Here is a 14,675-nt window from a genome sequence, read left to right on the forward strand (position 1 = left end):
TTATGCACAGCTCCTCTTCTGTTTACCTTTGATTTAAATAATTTCGATGGTCGGGGGGCAGACACCGTCACTATAGGGTTTTCACTAAGTAACTCCTGGAATGGAGGAGCAGAGAAGTGTGTTAGACTGCGACTCTGCGTAGGGTTCAGGGTGGGTAACTGCTGAATTAGAAGGGCAGAGAAATGTGTTAGACTGCGACTCTGCCTCCTGGTCTCAACTCTGGGTTGTCATGGATTTGGTCCACTAATAAACTTGGCCAGATTTCTAGAAATGAGAGCTGCTCCTTCCCAAGTGGGATGGATGCCGTCTCTCCGAATCAGACCAGGTCTTCCCCAGAAAGTCTGCCAATGATCTACAAAGCCCACGTCGTTTGCTGGACACCACCTCGACAACCAGCGGCGGAATGACGACATGCGGCTATACATGTCACCACTGGTCAGATTTGGCAGGGGTCCAGAGAAAACTACGGTGTCCGACATTGTTTTTGCATATGTACACACCGACTCAACATTAATCTTAGTGACCTCTGATTGGCGTAATGGAGAGTCATTACCGCCGACGTGAATAACAATCTTACTGTATTTACGTTTATCCTTAGCCAGCAGTTTCAAATAAGACTCAATGTCGCCCGCTCTGGCCCCAGGGATGTTGGAGACGTCTCTCCCCTTTCAACATCCCTAAAGTATTAAACAAGGTGGCCCAGTAAACTGTTGATAAGATAGTTGTCCTGTTGTTTGCCTAACAGGCATTTATAGTTTTCAAAACTAAGCTAATCCCCCTCAGAGCTATCAGACCTGACTAATCTCCGACACGCCCTCAAAAACACCAGTGGAAAAACGGTGAGCTGCAGCACACAGCTCTCCTCTCCCTTCCAAACACTAGCTCCCCTTCAGGCAGTCAGTGGACAGGAAGTTGTTACTGTGATGTAGAGACAGAGCTCAGGTAAAACTTTATGGATGAAAATTACAAATTAATAACTCACCACTCAGAAACTCTTGTTCCAGTCCAGCTGGTAAGGGGCGCCCCTTACATGCTTGCTAATAACATTTTTTAAGCTGGGTCTTCAACAGATTTGTGTAGCCGTGTTCACGAGGGAGATGGAGGGACGTGCAAGAGGATGTGCTGCACGAATGCGCTATGGCGCTCTGCACAGGGTGAAAAGAGGAGCTGCAGCAATGTGCAGTATGCCAAAAATATGGTGTTTTTTGAAAATGAAACCATGTAAACCTGTTCTGGTAAAACCCCTAAATAGGATTTTGAACCTGAAATGCTCCCGGAGCGCTTTAGAATGTTTTGTTTTTTGTTTGTAGTTTTTCTTTCGTTAGTCCAAAAGTAATTCACTGTTACGAATACAAAGACCAACATGCAGTCGTGTTATTGCCACGAGTGTCTTTCGGATTGTCATACTGCGAGTGTCTTTCGGATTGTACCACAGATATAAAACGGATTTATTCTTCAGCTATGGGGAAGTGCAACCTAAGCGACTCTTGTCTGGAAAAAAAACAGAACTTAGGGTTTGGTTAAAACTACTGTCGCTACTTCATGAATGAGCGCAGCTACTGAAATTTTACACATCGGCACCGGTTCCCGTCAAGGCTGTGTCCTTTCCCCTCTGCTCTCCTCCCTGTACACCAACAGCTGCACCTCCAGTCACCAGTCTGTCAAGCTCCTGAAGTGTGCAGATAACACCACCCTCACTGGGCTCATCTCTGGTGAGAATCAGCCTGCCCACAGGTGGGAGATTGACCATTTGGGCTCCTGGTGCAGCCAGAACAATCTAGACCTTAATGCTCTGCAGACAGTGGGCATTTTCGTGGATTTTAGGAAGAGCCCAGCCCCACACACCCCCATCACCCTGTGTGACTCTACAGTCAACACTGTTGAGTCATTCCGCTTCCTGGGCGCAATCATCACCCAGGATCTCCAGTGGCAGTTGAAATGCTTATGTCACATACATACTAATTACACCATTTCAAACTTTTCCAAGTCTCCATACTCCTAAAGTTTTTCAGGTCATATCTTCACTACATTAGAACATTTCCCATGTTTCCAAGTTTTCATAGTCCTTCAGCTACCTCATACAAAATAAAGCCAGCAATTCAGTTTAGCGCAAGGCCTTAAACAATCCTTAATATTCCACATCTTTCATCCCTTTATACTATTCAGCTTTTTTTCAAGCTAGAAATTCAGTTTAGCGCAAGCCCTTCAACAGCCAGCATTCACACTGCAGTTTCTTCAGAAATTTCTTTTCTAGTTTTGATTAGTACTTTAACTTTGGCTTAAATTGTCTTTTTAATGAAATGTTTGTTTAGCTGCACGCTGCTATGTTGAATTTGCACAAGTCTCACGAGATCACACAAACACTCCCCCTTGTCATCTCCTCCCGGGACCCGCGTTTGTAGCGTACAGGTTCAGGGAGAGGAGGTTGTGGAGCAACCTGGCTCACTGTGGGCAATTGGTGATCGTTCCCTCTGGTGGCCTGAAGATAAACACTACTGATTGTGCGCATGATCCATGATGATACAGAAGAATGGAAATAACTGGCAAAAATGGCATATTGTCAATATAAAGAGCTCCATGTGTTTGTGAGAGAGAGAGAGAGGGAGGGAGTGAGCATGCAGAGGTGCTGAGGGAATCTTTGCGCAGTGCGCAGCTCCTCAATGAATTATGATTTTACTTTAAATTAAATAGTATGTGGCGGTCAGCGTTGATATTGTGGCGTGTTGCCACAAATAAATCAATGAATGGGAAACATTGCAGTGGGGGGCAGATTTTAGAGACCACCTCTGGTTAAAGTAAGTCATAATGCATCTGTCAGGATGTTTTGCACAACAATTATTGACCTTATTGTACTCAGTGGGACATCACCCTATGGCTAAATTGACATTCTCCCAAATATGTGGTGTATTTCCTTTTAAAGTTAGCATTTGGTTTGTGCTAACTGCCATGTTTCTTCACAGGTTTTCCATGATGAGCTGTCCTCTATGCGCCTATGGGTGTCCATGCATGTGTCGGACCACAGTGGCTTCCACTACCGCCAGTTCCTGCTCAAGGAGCTGATCGCTGAGCTCGCTCAGACTCCAGATTCCACTACCACCAGTTCACCCCAGCACATGTCCAGCACAGCCCCCAGCAACAGTTCCGACCATCACAGCCATGCACAGGCTAACGGGGAGCTATCGGGAGCAGAGGTTGAGGAGGAGCAGCTCAGCTTCACTAAAGTCCTTCAGCTCTTCCGCCAGGAGATGGAGCTGTGCTCAGACCTGATCCAGTCTTTCCCTGGACATGAGACACTCTGGAGTCACAGGTGAGGCCACATTAATTTAATGAATTAATGGACAAACCAGGGCTCCAGACTAACCTTTTTTTACTAGGAGCACTGTAGCCCCTATCTGAAAATTTTAGGCGTGCAGTAGGGTGACAAGACGTCCTGAAAAATTTGGGACAGTCCCGAATTATAAGTGGTTGTCCCGACTCCTGTGCTTTTTGTCCCGAAAATTAGACTAAACATGAGTTTTGATTATAGCCTAATAAAAACATTAAATACTGGTTCTCAGGCTACAGCAGGGCTGCAGCGCATGGTGCATATTGTGTCAACAGCATTGTTTTAGCCACAAAGTAAAAGGCATCTTCTTTTCTTGTTTTGTTTTCTAGTGTAAAAAAAACAAACAAAAAAATAGATATTGGAAGCTGCGCAGACAGATGTGACAGGCACTGCACTGATAAAATCAATGAAATTAAATTAATTGTACCAGATCATCATGATTTACTCACTGTTACATTCCCACGGTCGTCGTTCCCGCATACTCTGTCCAGAATTTTACCTATTGTCATCTGGTCACCCTAGGGCCCACGCCTTAAATTGACCTGCAATGCAATTTTTTTTACATTTTACCCATTTAATTGTATTACTAATTAATACAGAAACTACAATGTGCTGTTTTATTTTAGTTCATAGTCACATTTTAATTGAATGCTTAACAAATGTAAATACTGGAAGTGGCAATGTCTTTTCATTTGTGTATCTCTCTCGGTATATTTTATGTTTTAAGCTGCTTCATTAGTGTCATGTTCAGTCCAGGAATTTAACTACAAACCAAGGCCTGTTCGCACAAACCACTAGACCGCTAATTTTGTAGACTAACCCTAGTTTTTCGTGTAACAGGTACCAAACTAGGTAGGCTATAGATTCATCATGGAAGAAAGTTAACCACATCACCAACTACAAATATTTGCGACTGAGCAACCCTATTTAAACACATACATCTTTCAATAATTTTTAATGTTTTTTTTAGCCTATAAATAAAATACAGTAGCTACTGGCACAGAAGCTGTTGCCATGGTTACTAGTAAAGCCCGGCTGATTTGGGTTTTTGGTTGGCGATGCCAATATTAAAGTGAAAAAGAGCCGATTTATAAGCCCATATTTTGATTTGGAAATAATTTGAATAGTAGATCCCTTTCCTGGATAAACTACAGTTAGAACAGGCCGATATTGAAAGCAGTTCTGTATGTGGGCTCTTAATACCTTTTCCTGAATGGATTATGTTTAAAAAAAATGCCTTAGATTACAGTCCCAACACCTTAACATGTAAACAACTGCGCATCAATAAATATTTGCTGCTGGAAGGTGCAGAGAGACCGAGAGGGCAAGAGAGAATAATAGTGTATTTTACCTCACACACCATCTGCCATAATCTCGACTTTCGACTGTAACTGCAGACAAACGGCTCGCTGATATATGTAGAATGAATATGTGAGGTGGTGATGGGGCAGTGGATAAGACACATACCTTTGGTGTGAGTGACTCTGGTCGAATCCACTGTGAGACACCAATGTGTCCCTGAGCAAGACACTTAACCCCCAGTTGCTCCAGAGACATATATAGCAATTGTAAGTCGCTTTGGATAAAATCCTCAGCTAAATGAGTAAATGTAATGTAGAATACATTAAACACTATAGTTTAACCGATTAACATTCATTAACATATTTTTAACATATCATTTAGCTATTTTATTATTATTTAAGTCATGTATTTCACGTGATGAATGACAAACTCACCGTAATCACACACACTCTCTCATTGCTCATTCTGCATGCTCCGGTAGACTTTGGTCAGCTGATTGTTTTGTGGTGCGCAGTTTTGTTACCAGGGTAGTTGCAGAGCGCCCTCTGGTGTGCAAACTATGCAAAACTTATGGTGCTTTCAGACCAAACTCGAATTCAATCCTCGCAACGCTTTCCTCACGTGAGTACATTCGCTGCAAGTGTTCACACAGAAGGCAATTAGAACCCTCGAAAATTCACTCGAGTTGGAAATGTTCAACTCGTGCGAGGGCCTTCGCATCGGTTCGCGCGGCCGGAAGGAAATCGCGGCTCCACGCGTTTTTGCATTGACTGAGTATGTAAACTCACCGCCCCGAGCGCTCGCTTCACTTTTGGTCTGGAAGCACCATTAGGATGAGTGAAGGATCGACTCTCAATTGCTTTTTTTAATCATCATTAATTGGCTGTCAATTAACTCATATCAGCCGATAAATCGGTCGGGCTCTAGTTACTACCCATAGAGTGGTGTTTACTCGCAGAGTACTCGTCTGCTCGCCTGTTCGGGTTGGTTCACATGAGGAGCTCCTAAAAAGGACATCCTGCAGCCAAGTATAAAAATATAGGGCTGCACGATTAATGTAATCGCAATTGCGATGTCGTCATTTGTGATTACATAACTGCAAAAATGGTGCAATTTAATAAAATAGAAAAATTGTGTGAGATACACTCTTCTGTGTGTGCTGCAGTCTGCTCATTATCTCCACCCACACTGGGCTCTAAAGACAGATACGTGCAATCAGAAAAATGATTAATGAGCAGTGTGTGAGTAATGTTTAAGACAACAACCTACTCTAACTACCCTCTCCGCCGCTAATCGTTCAAAAATAGTTGGACTGGCCACCGGAGCACCGAGAGAAATGTGACATAGAAAAATGATTTACAAATACAACCGACTGTCATTTTTGTGCATGAACGGTTTAGGATTTTTTGTTAGTAGCATAAATTATAAGTTACAAACCAATTTAGACAGTTTTTCTTGCACAAAGATTTAATAAATGAAAACAACCTACAATTAATATTAAGTAGTGATACACTATAAGAAAGTTTAATGAATATATAAATAATATATAGAATATATAATAGAATATTAATTAATGAGGAGGTTTAAGTTGAATGATTAATAAGCATCTTGTATGTTTATAAAACAATTTACTGTTATGTTTGAAGTACATTTATAGCAATGAATTAATTTTGCTTCAAAGACCCTGGAACTAAATTTAGACCGTAGTCCCTGGGTTCCTCTAAAGGTTCCTAGTTCCAGGGTATAGTCCCTGCGGTGGAAACATGGCTTAGTACATTTATCCAAGTACAATTGAGGTACTTGTATTTGAGTATTTCCATTTTATACTACTTTCTACTTTCATTCCACTCCATTGTCTGACACCAGAAAATCCACCAGTGCAGTAAGAATATTCCATCCTGTTTTTAATGCAAATCAACTTTTCAAAAATTTTCTATACTTCAACTTTATTTAAATGAAAGAGGTTCAAATCCTATATGCACAGATGGATAGAAATTAAGGTTTGTTAGGACAAGGGTTGGGTTCCGAAACTTTACGTAACGGACCAAATTAAAACACAAATTTTGGTACCTCATTTCGGTGCCACTTTAATGTGTCGATTGAACTCTTTTTTTTGCCTCTGGTGCTCCGAAACAGTCCTAAGTGGCGCCCCTATTCACCGCAGTACCAAATGTAGCTTCCCTCAGTGAAAGGCTACAAAATGACAGCCTGTATTGCTTCTGTCTTTATTAATGCTCAAACAATCCTGGCCACCGTGAGCCGCAGCCTACACCAAAAAAACAAACTTGGCACAACAGAGAGCTACATGTGTTAACTTCTCTTTCTCTTCACTCTCCCCTCCTGAGGCTAACGCACACACTCCCTCAGGCAAGCACAAACAACAACAACCGCCCACTTAACTTTCTGCCAATCACAGGTAGGAAAATAAATGATTGACAGATTCACTGACCCCTTAGAAACACTGGAGAACGCAGTAACTACAATAAACAGCACCTATAATGTAACAGTACATTGGGCAATTGTTCTTTTCCTTTTGATACTTTTGGTTAATTTAGCTGATAATATGGCTGATGGTAGTACTTTAACTAAAGTAATATTTTTTTCTTGGAATGGAATATTTTACATTGCTGTATTGTTTTTGACTTTTACTTGCGTAAAACGTCTGATTACTTCTTCCATCAAAGAAGGTACCCTGAAGCTTCCTGTGTGTTCTGCCTGTATGAAATGGTTCTATCTAGTTTCTACTTCCAATTAAAACAGATGTAACCGAGGGCCAGTGTTTCCTTCCAATCAATATTTAAGAAAAATCTGAGGGACAATTTACACCTAGCAGCTAGGGCTGCAGCTAACAATGATTTTAGTACTCGAAGCTCCTACAGATTATTTCATCGATTCATGAATGTATCGTTTAAGAGGTACTTTTGCTGGGCGGCGCCCTGATCAGATGCTGTCGTGCTGTTGCGATAGTCGACATGAGTTTCGTTTACGGTGGACAGACTGTAACATTACAGAGTTGTTGTTTTCTTGTAGCTTGAAATAATCCCATACTACTGTCTCTTTCCTCCTCCACTTGCAAACAGCCCCACCATAATAACGTGTTCACACAGCATAAGCACAAATTGCGACAGTAATAAATATCTGTGCAGAACAGTGCGCTATATACTTGCATGGATTAAACAAAGCATTGATGTAAAGAATTTGCGCCAATGCATTTTAGTAATTGAATTAATCGATGAATCGTTTCAACCCTAATGGCTGCACACTTTTACCTTGTATCTCCAATGCATTTATTTCAACTAATGAATACCTGTGTCATGCACAGTAAAGCTGTTAGGAATGTGTTATGTGTTCATTTGCTTTGTCCTTAATGACAGGTAAACGGATAATAGTTAGAGTTGAGGTCGTCCTCTTGCTCTTCAGGTTAAAGTGAGTGATGTGATTAGAAGAGAACATTAATGGTCATATGAATGCTAACTATCTATTTGGCCACCACTATTGCAACTCAATGTGACTTTTGAACACGTCATTCCAAGACAGTGCTTAGCCCAATCCATGAGACAGCGCCAGACCAAAAGTACACCGCAGTATGTGGACCATGTGCCCACATACTATAATGTTGGAGTGTGTGTGGACAATACATTTCAATAACAAAGTGTTTTTGTATCTGCCACCCTTCTAGACGGCACGTCCTATACTTGTGGCATCATTGGAGGAGGGAACACCAGCACCACTGCAGCAGCAATGGCGGCAGTGAGTCCGTCCACCTTCATGACAGCAACCCAGGCCTGCCGACAGTCAGCGCTCAGAGCTGTGCAGGCCCGGCAGAGAGTGTGAACGGACAGAGGCATGCTAGTGAAGTTATGGAGGTAGAAGGGGTGTCCTTGCCAGACCCACGTGACAGTAAGCGACTGAAGAGAGGCGTCCTGCTGCCCGGCTCGCCCACCCTGCCCTCTGAGCACAGCTTTGTGAGTGGTATTCTGGACAGCTGCTTTAACCCCGAGCAGAGACATTTCGCCCTGGCATACAAGAAGTGGTTAGACACGGTCATTGGTCAGCAGCCTTGAGAGAGGGGGAGAGAGAGGGGGAGAGGGAACCGTCAGCCCCATCCTTTCTCAACATTGAAGTTGCCTTTAGACACAGATTTAAGATCAGTTTGCCTCCCTGTAGTGCTGACTTTAACTAATAGAACTTGAGATGCAGTGAAACCACTGAAACCAGTCATGGAACAGCTGGTTACTGTCCTGTCCTCCTGACAATGAGAAGAGAGGATGTGGTCTTAGAGTAAGGAAGTTTTGGCGCCACCCACTCTGTTCTTCTTCAGAAACTTCTGGATTCCCTCAAGCTTCATCTGAGCCAGTACCCCTTCAGAATGGAAATCTGCACACGGTCTATTGGCTCACTAGTTGTCTGTTAGTAGACTGTTCTTATTTCAAGTGTCAGTGCCTCAGGTCAGATTTGCACTGCTTTTTTATTGCCAGTTTGGCATTAATCTCCACATCTTACTTCATTTCTGCTCAAATATTTCAGCAAACATACTAAATGAAGCTCCACAGGAGGAGGAACAATGCCACTTCAGGGGTGAGAGCAGGGCAAAATATCCACTCAGTTTGACACAGTATGGAATGCCAAAGGAGCCAAAATTATATAAATTGTATAAATTACCCACTAAATTGTGACATAATTCATTACAACTCTAGTTAGTATTACATCATCATTTTTTTCATAGTAAGTTTTATTGGAGTTAATTTTTAGTTCAGATTTCCTCTTCAAAAGTCTAAAAGTGAAGTTTTTTTTTTAAGTTGTATAGCTAGAATGTGGGGGAAATGAACTGGTACTATACAAGTGATGATGTATCATTTCACAGTGAGTTGAGTCTTACTAATTCCTCTGTGAAAATTCATTCAGTCCTCACATGTTGGAGTGGAAAGTTTTAAGCACATCCACACTCCTACTTTTCTGGGAGGTTCCTTAGATTTCCAATCTGAAGGTGGTACAATGTCAGTTTTCTTTTGTTGGCCTTGTTTTCTGCTTCTGGTTGATTTCAACCCTCTAGTTGTACTGGTGAATATACAGTAGTCAGCAAGTCCTAACTATGTAGCTAAGTGCTAAGTTACAGTAGCTTGCAACAGAAAGCCAAAAAGCTAGTCGTTAGCTGAAATTTAACAAGGTTGTGTTTGCTTTGTGAAAAGTCTTATCTTCTGCCAACCTGACACGTTAATATACAAGCAGAGAAATGTTAGGTTTCCAGTTCAGACTTTGAAGGACAGAGTGCTAGGGAAGTGACTTTCCCCAACATTCACTGGTGCTACATGTTGCTGTTACTACAACTACTTCATCTGTTACAGGAAAAGGACAGCACTTTGGACCATTTGATGATAAAAGGCAATCATTGTTTTGTGGGGTATCATTGCTAAATGGCAATATTGCAATAATTTTTGAAATATTGTCTGTTACTTTGCACCAGGCTAGTTAACAGTAGGCCTCAGCGCTTTATGTCACTACCTTGTATAAAAATTGACTTATCATCAAAAAGGTAAAATTGTACATTATGTCTTTGTGTTCAGGAATAATTTATAGCATTACTTTAAAAGCTGCAACATGCTGCATTCATCCCTTCAATAATGTAGAAGGTGAAAATTATGGCTTCTCCCACTACATTGTAACACCTATAATGATAATGGAAGAAAGGTACTCTGAAATATGAATCTAACAAATCTGAAGGCATCTGTATTGCAGGTAGAAAATGGAGGACTGCTGTTTGAACATGATCCATCTTTGTGTTGCCCAAGGATGGGTAGTTGTTGTTAATAGTTGTTTAGCTCTGTCACTGACAATATTGGTACACAAGAGAAAAACTACATGAATTTACACGACATTGTTGAGTCAGTGTAGCCTTGGACACACTAGCATTCACTGTATGTACTAAGCGGTCACATCTAAATGTGGAAGGAGCATTGGCGCCCCAGCATGCCCTCGATGCAGTTTGGGTGTCATCACATAGAGGTTTGATTGGATTGGCTGCAATACCTTGTTCTTCAAGACAAAATGGCGGGTTTGATGAGAAAAAGAAATGCTGCATTTGGTTTCAGTGTGCACAGATTGGCTTGCCCAAATTGCCTAGCATCCCATTACACAGTCCCCATGTGCTGCCATGTAACCCTTACCATCTTTTACTTGTCTTCTCTTAGAGACCACCATGTAAGAGTTGTGGAGAAAGATGCTTCATCACCTTAAATCACTGTGTACATGATCATAGATAATCTTGAAACTAGTATTTTTGAGCCATGTATTCTTTAGGATTGTTCATCAAGAGTGGGTGCATATCGAAGCTGAATGGTGGGGGTATTTTAACATCCTTGCAGATGTAGAACACAAACTTTGAATACAAGACTATCTATGCAGAAATGTTTTTTTAAAGGTTCAACAAGCTTTTAAGAAAACAAATAACATAGCTTCTGTTTTTCTAATTTATTCCTTAGTTGTCTTGAGTGGAGGGCATGTCCATAATCCCTATAATCTCATTCATTTTATATTTATAGAGTAAGTCCAAGGAAGGTTAAAATCAAGGGCAACAATAGTGTTTTATCTTAACTTTCAGTGTTTTGTCATCTGCTCACCAAGAAAATAAAGCTCATTGGGGATTAAAAATAAAAATTTCAATCTGCTCTTTATTTAGTGTGTGTGTGTGTGTGTGTGTGTGTGTGTGAATCACTTGATGAACTACTGCACTGATGCACAAGACTAACAAAACCTAAGAACAGAAGATTTGAGGTGTAACTTTCCAATACCAACAATCCCATGTTGACATCCACACACTTTTCTTGCCTAACCTGGCCCTTAGTGTTAATACTGGTATTAAATGAAATGGTATTTATTTGTTGTACTCAGTTCAAATCACAGCTTTAAAATCTAAATCAAATCTATATTTGGTGTGACCACCCTTTGCCTTCAAAACAGCAGTCTTCTAAGTACACTTGCACAAAGTCAGGGATTTTGTAGACATATCGTCACGTGTATGATGAAAGTGTTACACCAAAATATGTGCGAGTTATCACCAATTTAATATGTAGCTTGAAACATGATCATTAAGTCAAACAGAAACAGCTGTGTAGGAGTAGCGATGGCGAGATGAACCTTTATGAAGCTTTCCATCCAATTGGTTTACTCATGAGCTCATCAAGTGGACAACACATGTAAAACAGACAGTGATATAATGAAACCGTGTCTGTAGCTTTGAATTAAATAAATGAATGACTTGTTTGTGATGCCAATACATAAATTATGAACTTATTAAAATGGTGTCTGTCTTTGATACAGTGGCGGGGTCAAAAGGTAAAGTGGAAACAAGGGAGTGGGCTGTGATGTGAATATGCTTGTGTTACTTGGTTTTAGACTGCTTATGTTACTAGGGACAACATTTTATTCATTTTTATTTACAAGTAACTTTCCCACAGTGGTGGACTTCAGGCGGTTTGTTTTTTGGAGATGATTTAGCTGATGAGGAGGAGGAGGAGGAGGAGGAGGAGGAGGAAGACTCGCTGTTTCATATAACGGCAACACATTCAGAAGTGAGCCTCTTCTCAGCATATGCTGCTGTATTGGGGCTAAAGAAGCCTATCTTATAAAACCTGGGATCGAGCAGTGTCGCCAATGACATGATGCTCATTGATTGCTCCGTAGTTTGGACAATTCCCATTTCCTTCTCCGGTGCATGGTGTAGCATTGATAAAAGGAGAATGATTTTTGATCCAGACATTCTCTTCTCTCCTGACCGCTCAACTGTGGCATAAATGGGAACACCACTTTTAGACATTCTGTGATAATTAGGGGTTCAAGCCCGCGAAGAGCAAGGGAACCCTCCTCTCCTGTAAAATTAGCCAATAAAAAGTGATTAATTCAAGTGTCACTGCAGCAGCAACAAAACAGCATCACTTAAAATACTGCAATGAAATGAAGAACTTTACCTTTGCAGTGGTGCTGCTCTTGAAATAGCCCTCTATCTTCCTGGAGTTATCCCGTTTTGGTCGAGCCTTTTTTTACGAGTTAAAATTGTGTGGTGCAAACGAAGCACCCATATTTGCTGCGCCATCAGTAACAAGGCAAGTGACTTTTGTGTGTAATACCCCACTGTGGCATAAGTGCTGCTTTTACTTGTGCCACATTTTCAGGAATATGTGCCTCAGGTGAATGCAGCACCCCTTAAACAACAGAATGCAAAGAGCGGCTTGCGTCTACAGTATAAAATGGCATGTCACAGCTAGACATCCAGCTGCTATTGTTATCTTTATATTGACATGAAATATGAAATGCCATATTTTCTGATTTAATGACAGAGGTGTGTAAAGCGTTTTACAGATGTATGTTCAATAGCTAAAGTTATATAATAGTTATATAATAATATTACAAGTAACGGAATCTATCAGGGCATGTGCAAGATAAACCTGTAAATAGAGTTTTGTTGAGGGTTGCCCTCCCACCCCAAAAACATTAAATAATATAATCATATATACTTAGAATAATTGTGTAATTAGTAAAACAATACAAATGCAAACAGGGCAATAAAAGTCTGTTTTAAGTTGAGAAACATTTTGAGCCCCCCCTCCCTTGCCTCACAGGAGTCTGGTGGGAGAAAACAACTTCAAATCCTTTAGTGGTTGTGGAACTCCATGTTAATGTTAAGTAGGCTGGCAAGGCTATTTCATGCACTTGAAACATCGGATAAACTGATTCTTTAATACAGATGATGCTGAGTCATTAATAAATTAATCATGATAAAAAATTACGATAACCAATTATCTTTCCATGAGCCCACTATTTCATTGTAACATTACCTAGCTTGTTTGGTAGCTTGTTGTATAGTAATTCACCTTCTACAGCTAGAGATGTGCCAATTGATCAGCTAGGAACTGAAATAGGCCGGTTTTCAGCTTAATTTGCCATGACCAGTGACCTCACAGCACAGACAATAACCTTATGTCTCACACACACACACATGCTAAACATGTCTGAGGTGTGTAGAAATATTCACTAGTGAAGAAGACGCAACGCTCACTTTTTACATCTGCAGAGAAGAGACACGTTCTGGTATCAAGTCAGAACACAAAGGATATGGTAAAGCAAAAGTGAACACAGCTGTTGGTGGTGATGTCATTCAGACCACGGTGGTCTCGATTGGTAATTAACAACAAGCCTCCTCCACACGCGGCTCACCTGCTGCTGTGAAAACGGAATTGCGGATGTAAAAATGTGACTTGTCTTTATAAAACTGCTGACAAAGAAAGTCAAAGCAGACAGATACAGGGAGAGAGAGAGAGAGAGAGAGGTGTAGGTGTGTGCCTGTGTGTAGTTTGTGATTAAACACAAACTAAGGTGGAGAATTAAGTAGAATTAAAATGGTGAGATTAGAAATAGACTGTATGTACTGTATAGAATGTATTCTTTCAAATACTTTCAATTTAAATATATTTTAAAATGGCCTACTTTATAAGTTACTGCAATTTATAGTTGGATTGTAGGTTATTTGTACAAAACAGCTCCTTCCAGTAAAAATGTGAATTTTATTTAATAATCAATGTGTCATTATGACCATACAATTGAATGCACCCCAGTGAGAATAGTCAACATTTATACTGGTGCTGATGGGGATCTTAATAAAAAAAGATTATTTCCAATGAAGAAAAGTTACAAAGAAAATCAGAAACGGCCGGTAAGACCTTTAGAAAATCAGTCATTGGAATCAGCCAGGAACAATGTAATCTATGCATCTCTTACTGCAGCTAACACAGCGATAAACCTGTGTGTGAACTGATATTAGGCTAGTAGCGTAGATCTACAGTTATGTGGGGTTTTGCGTATTATGATGTTATGTGGCAGATTAGTTGGCTCGCTGCACTTAAATATCTAAGTAAGACGTCCTCTGTCCCAGAAGAAACCTAAAATACTATGTGGAGGACCCAAATTAATTAGGATAATATGACCGTGTGTTGAACCCATGAACCTAAGTATCATATTTAAACAACTATTGCTGAGTGTTGTTGGCCAGAAAAAA

General features: G+C 40.7%; 1 protein-coding gene across 2 annotated transcripts in view; it reads left to right on the forward strand.

Moving 5' to 3' along the window:
- The window catches only part of ptar1 (protein prenyltransferase alpha subunit repeat containing 1), a 21,899-nt gene extending 10,618 nt beyond the window's left edge, over positions 1–11,281 (forward strand). For both annotated transcript variants that reach the window (XM_046035235.1, XM_046035236.1), the window contains 2 exons: positions 2,961–3,307; positions 8,307–11,281. In XM_046035235.1, coding sequence (XP_045891191.1) covers positions 2,961–3,307; positions 8,307–8,691 — 732 coding nt within the window. In that variant the 3' untranslated portion in view covers positions 8,692–11,281. The remainder of the gene's footprint in view (positions 1–2,960; positions 3,308–8,306) is intronic.
- Positions 11,282–14,675: the final 3,394 nt, after the last annotated feature.

This window comes from Micropterus dolomieu, linkage group LG21 (assembly GCF_021292245.1).
Source record: "Micropterus dolomieu isolate WLL.071019.BEF.003 ecotype Adirondacks linkage group LG21, ASM2129224v1, whole genome shotgun sequence".
Taxonomy (NCBI): Eukaryota; Metazoa; Chordata; class Actinopteri; order Centrarchiformes; family Centrarchidae; genus Micropterus; species Micropterus dolomieu.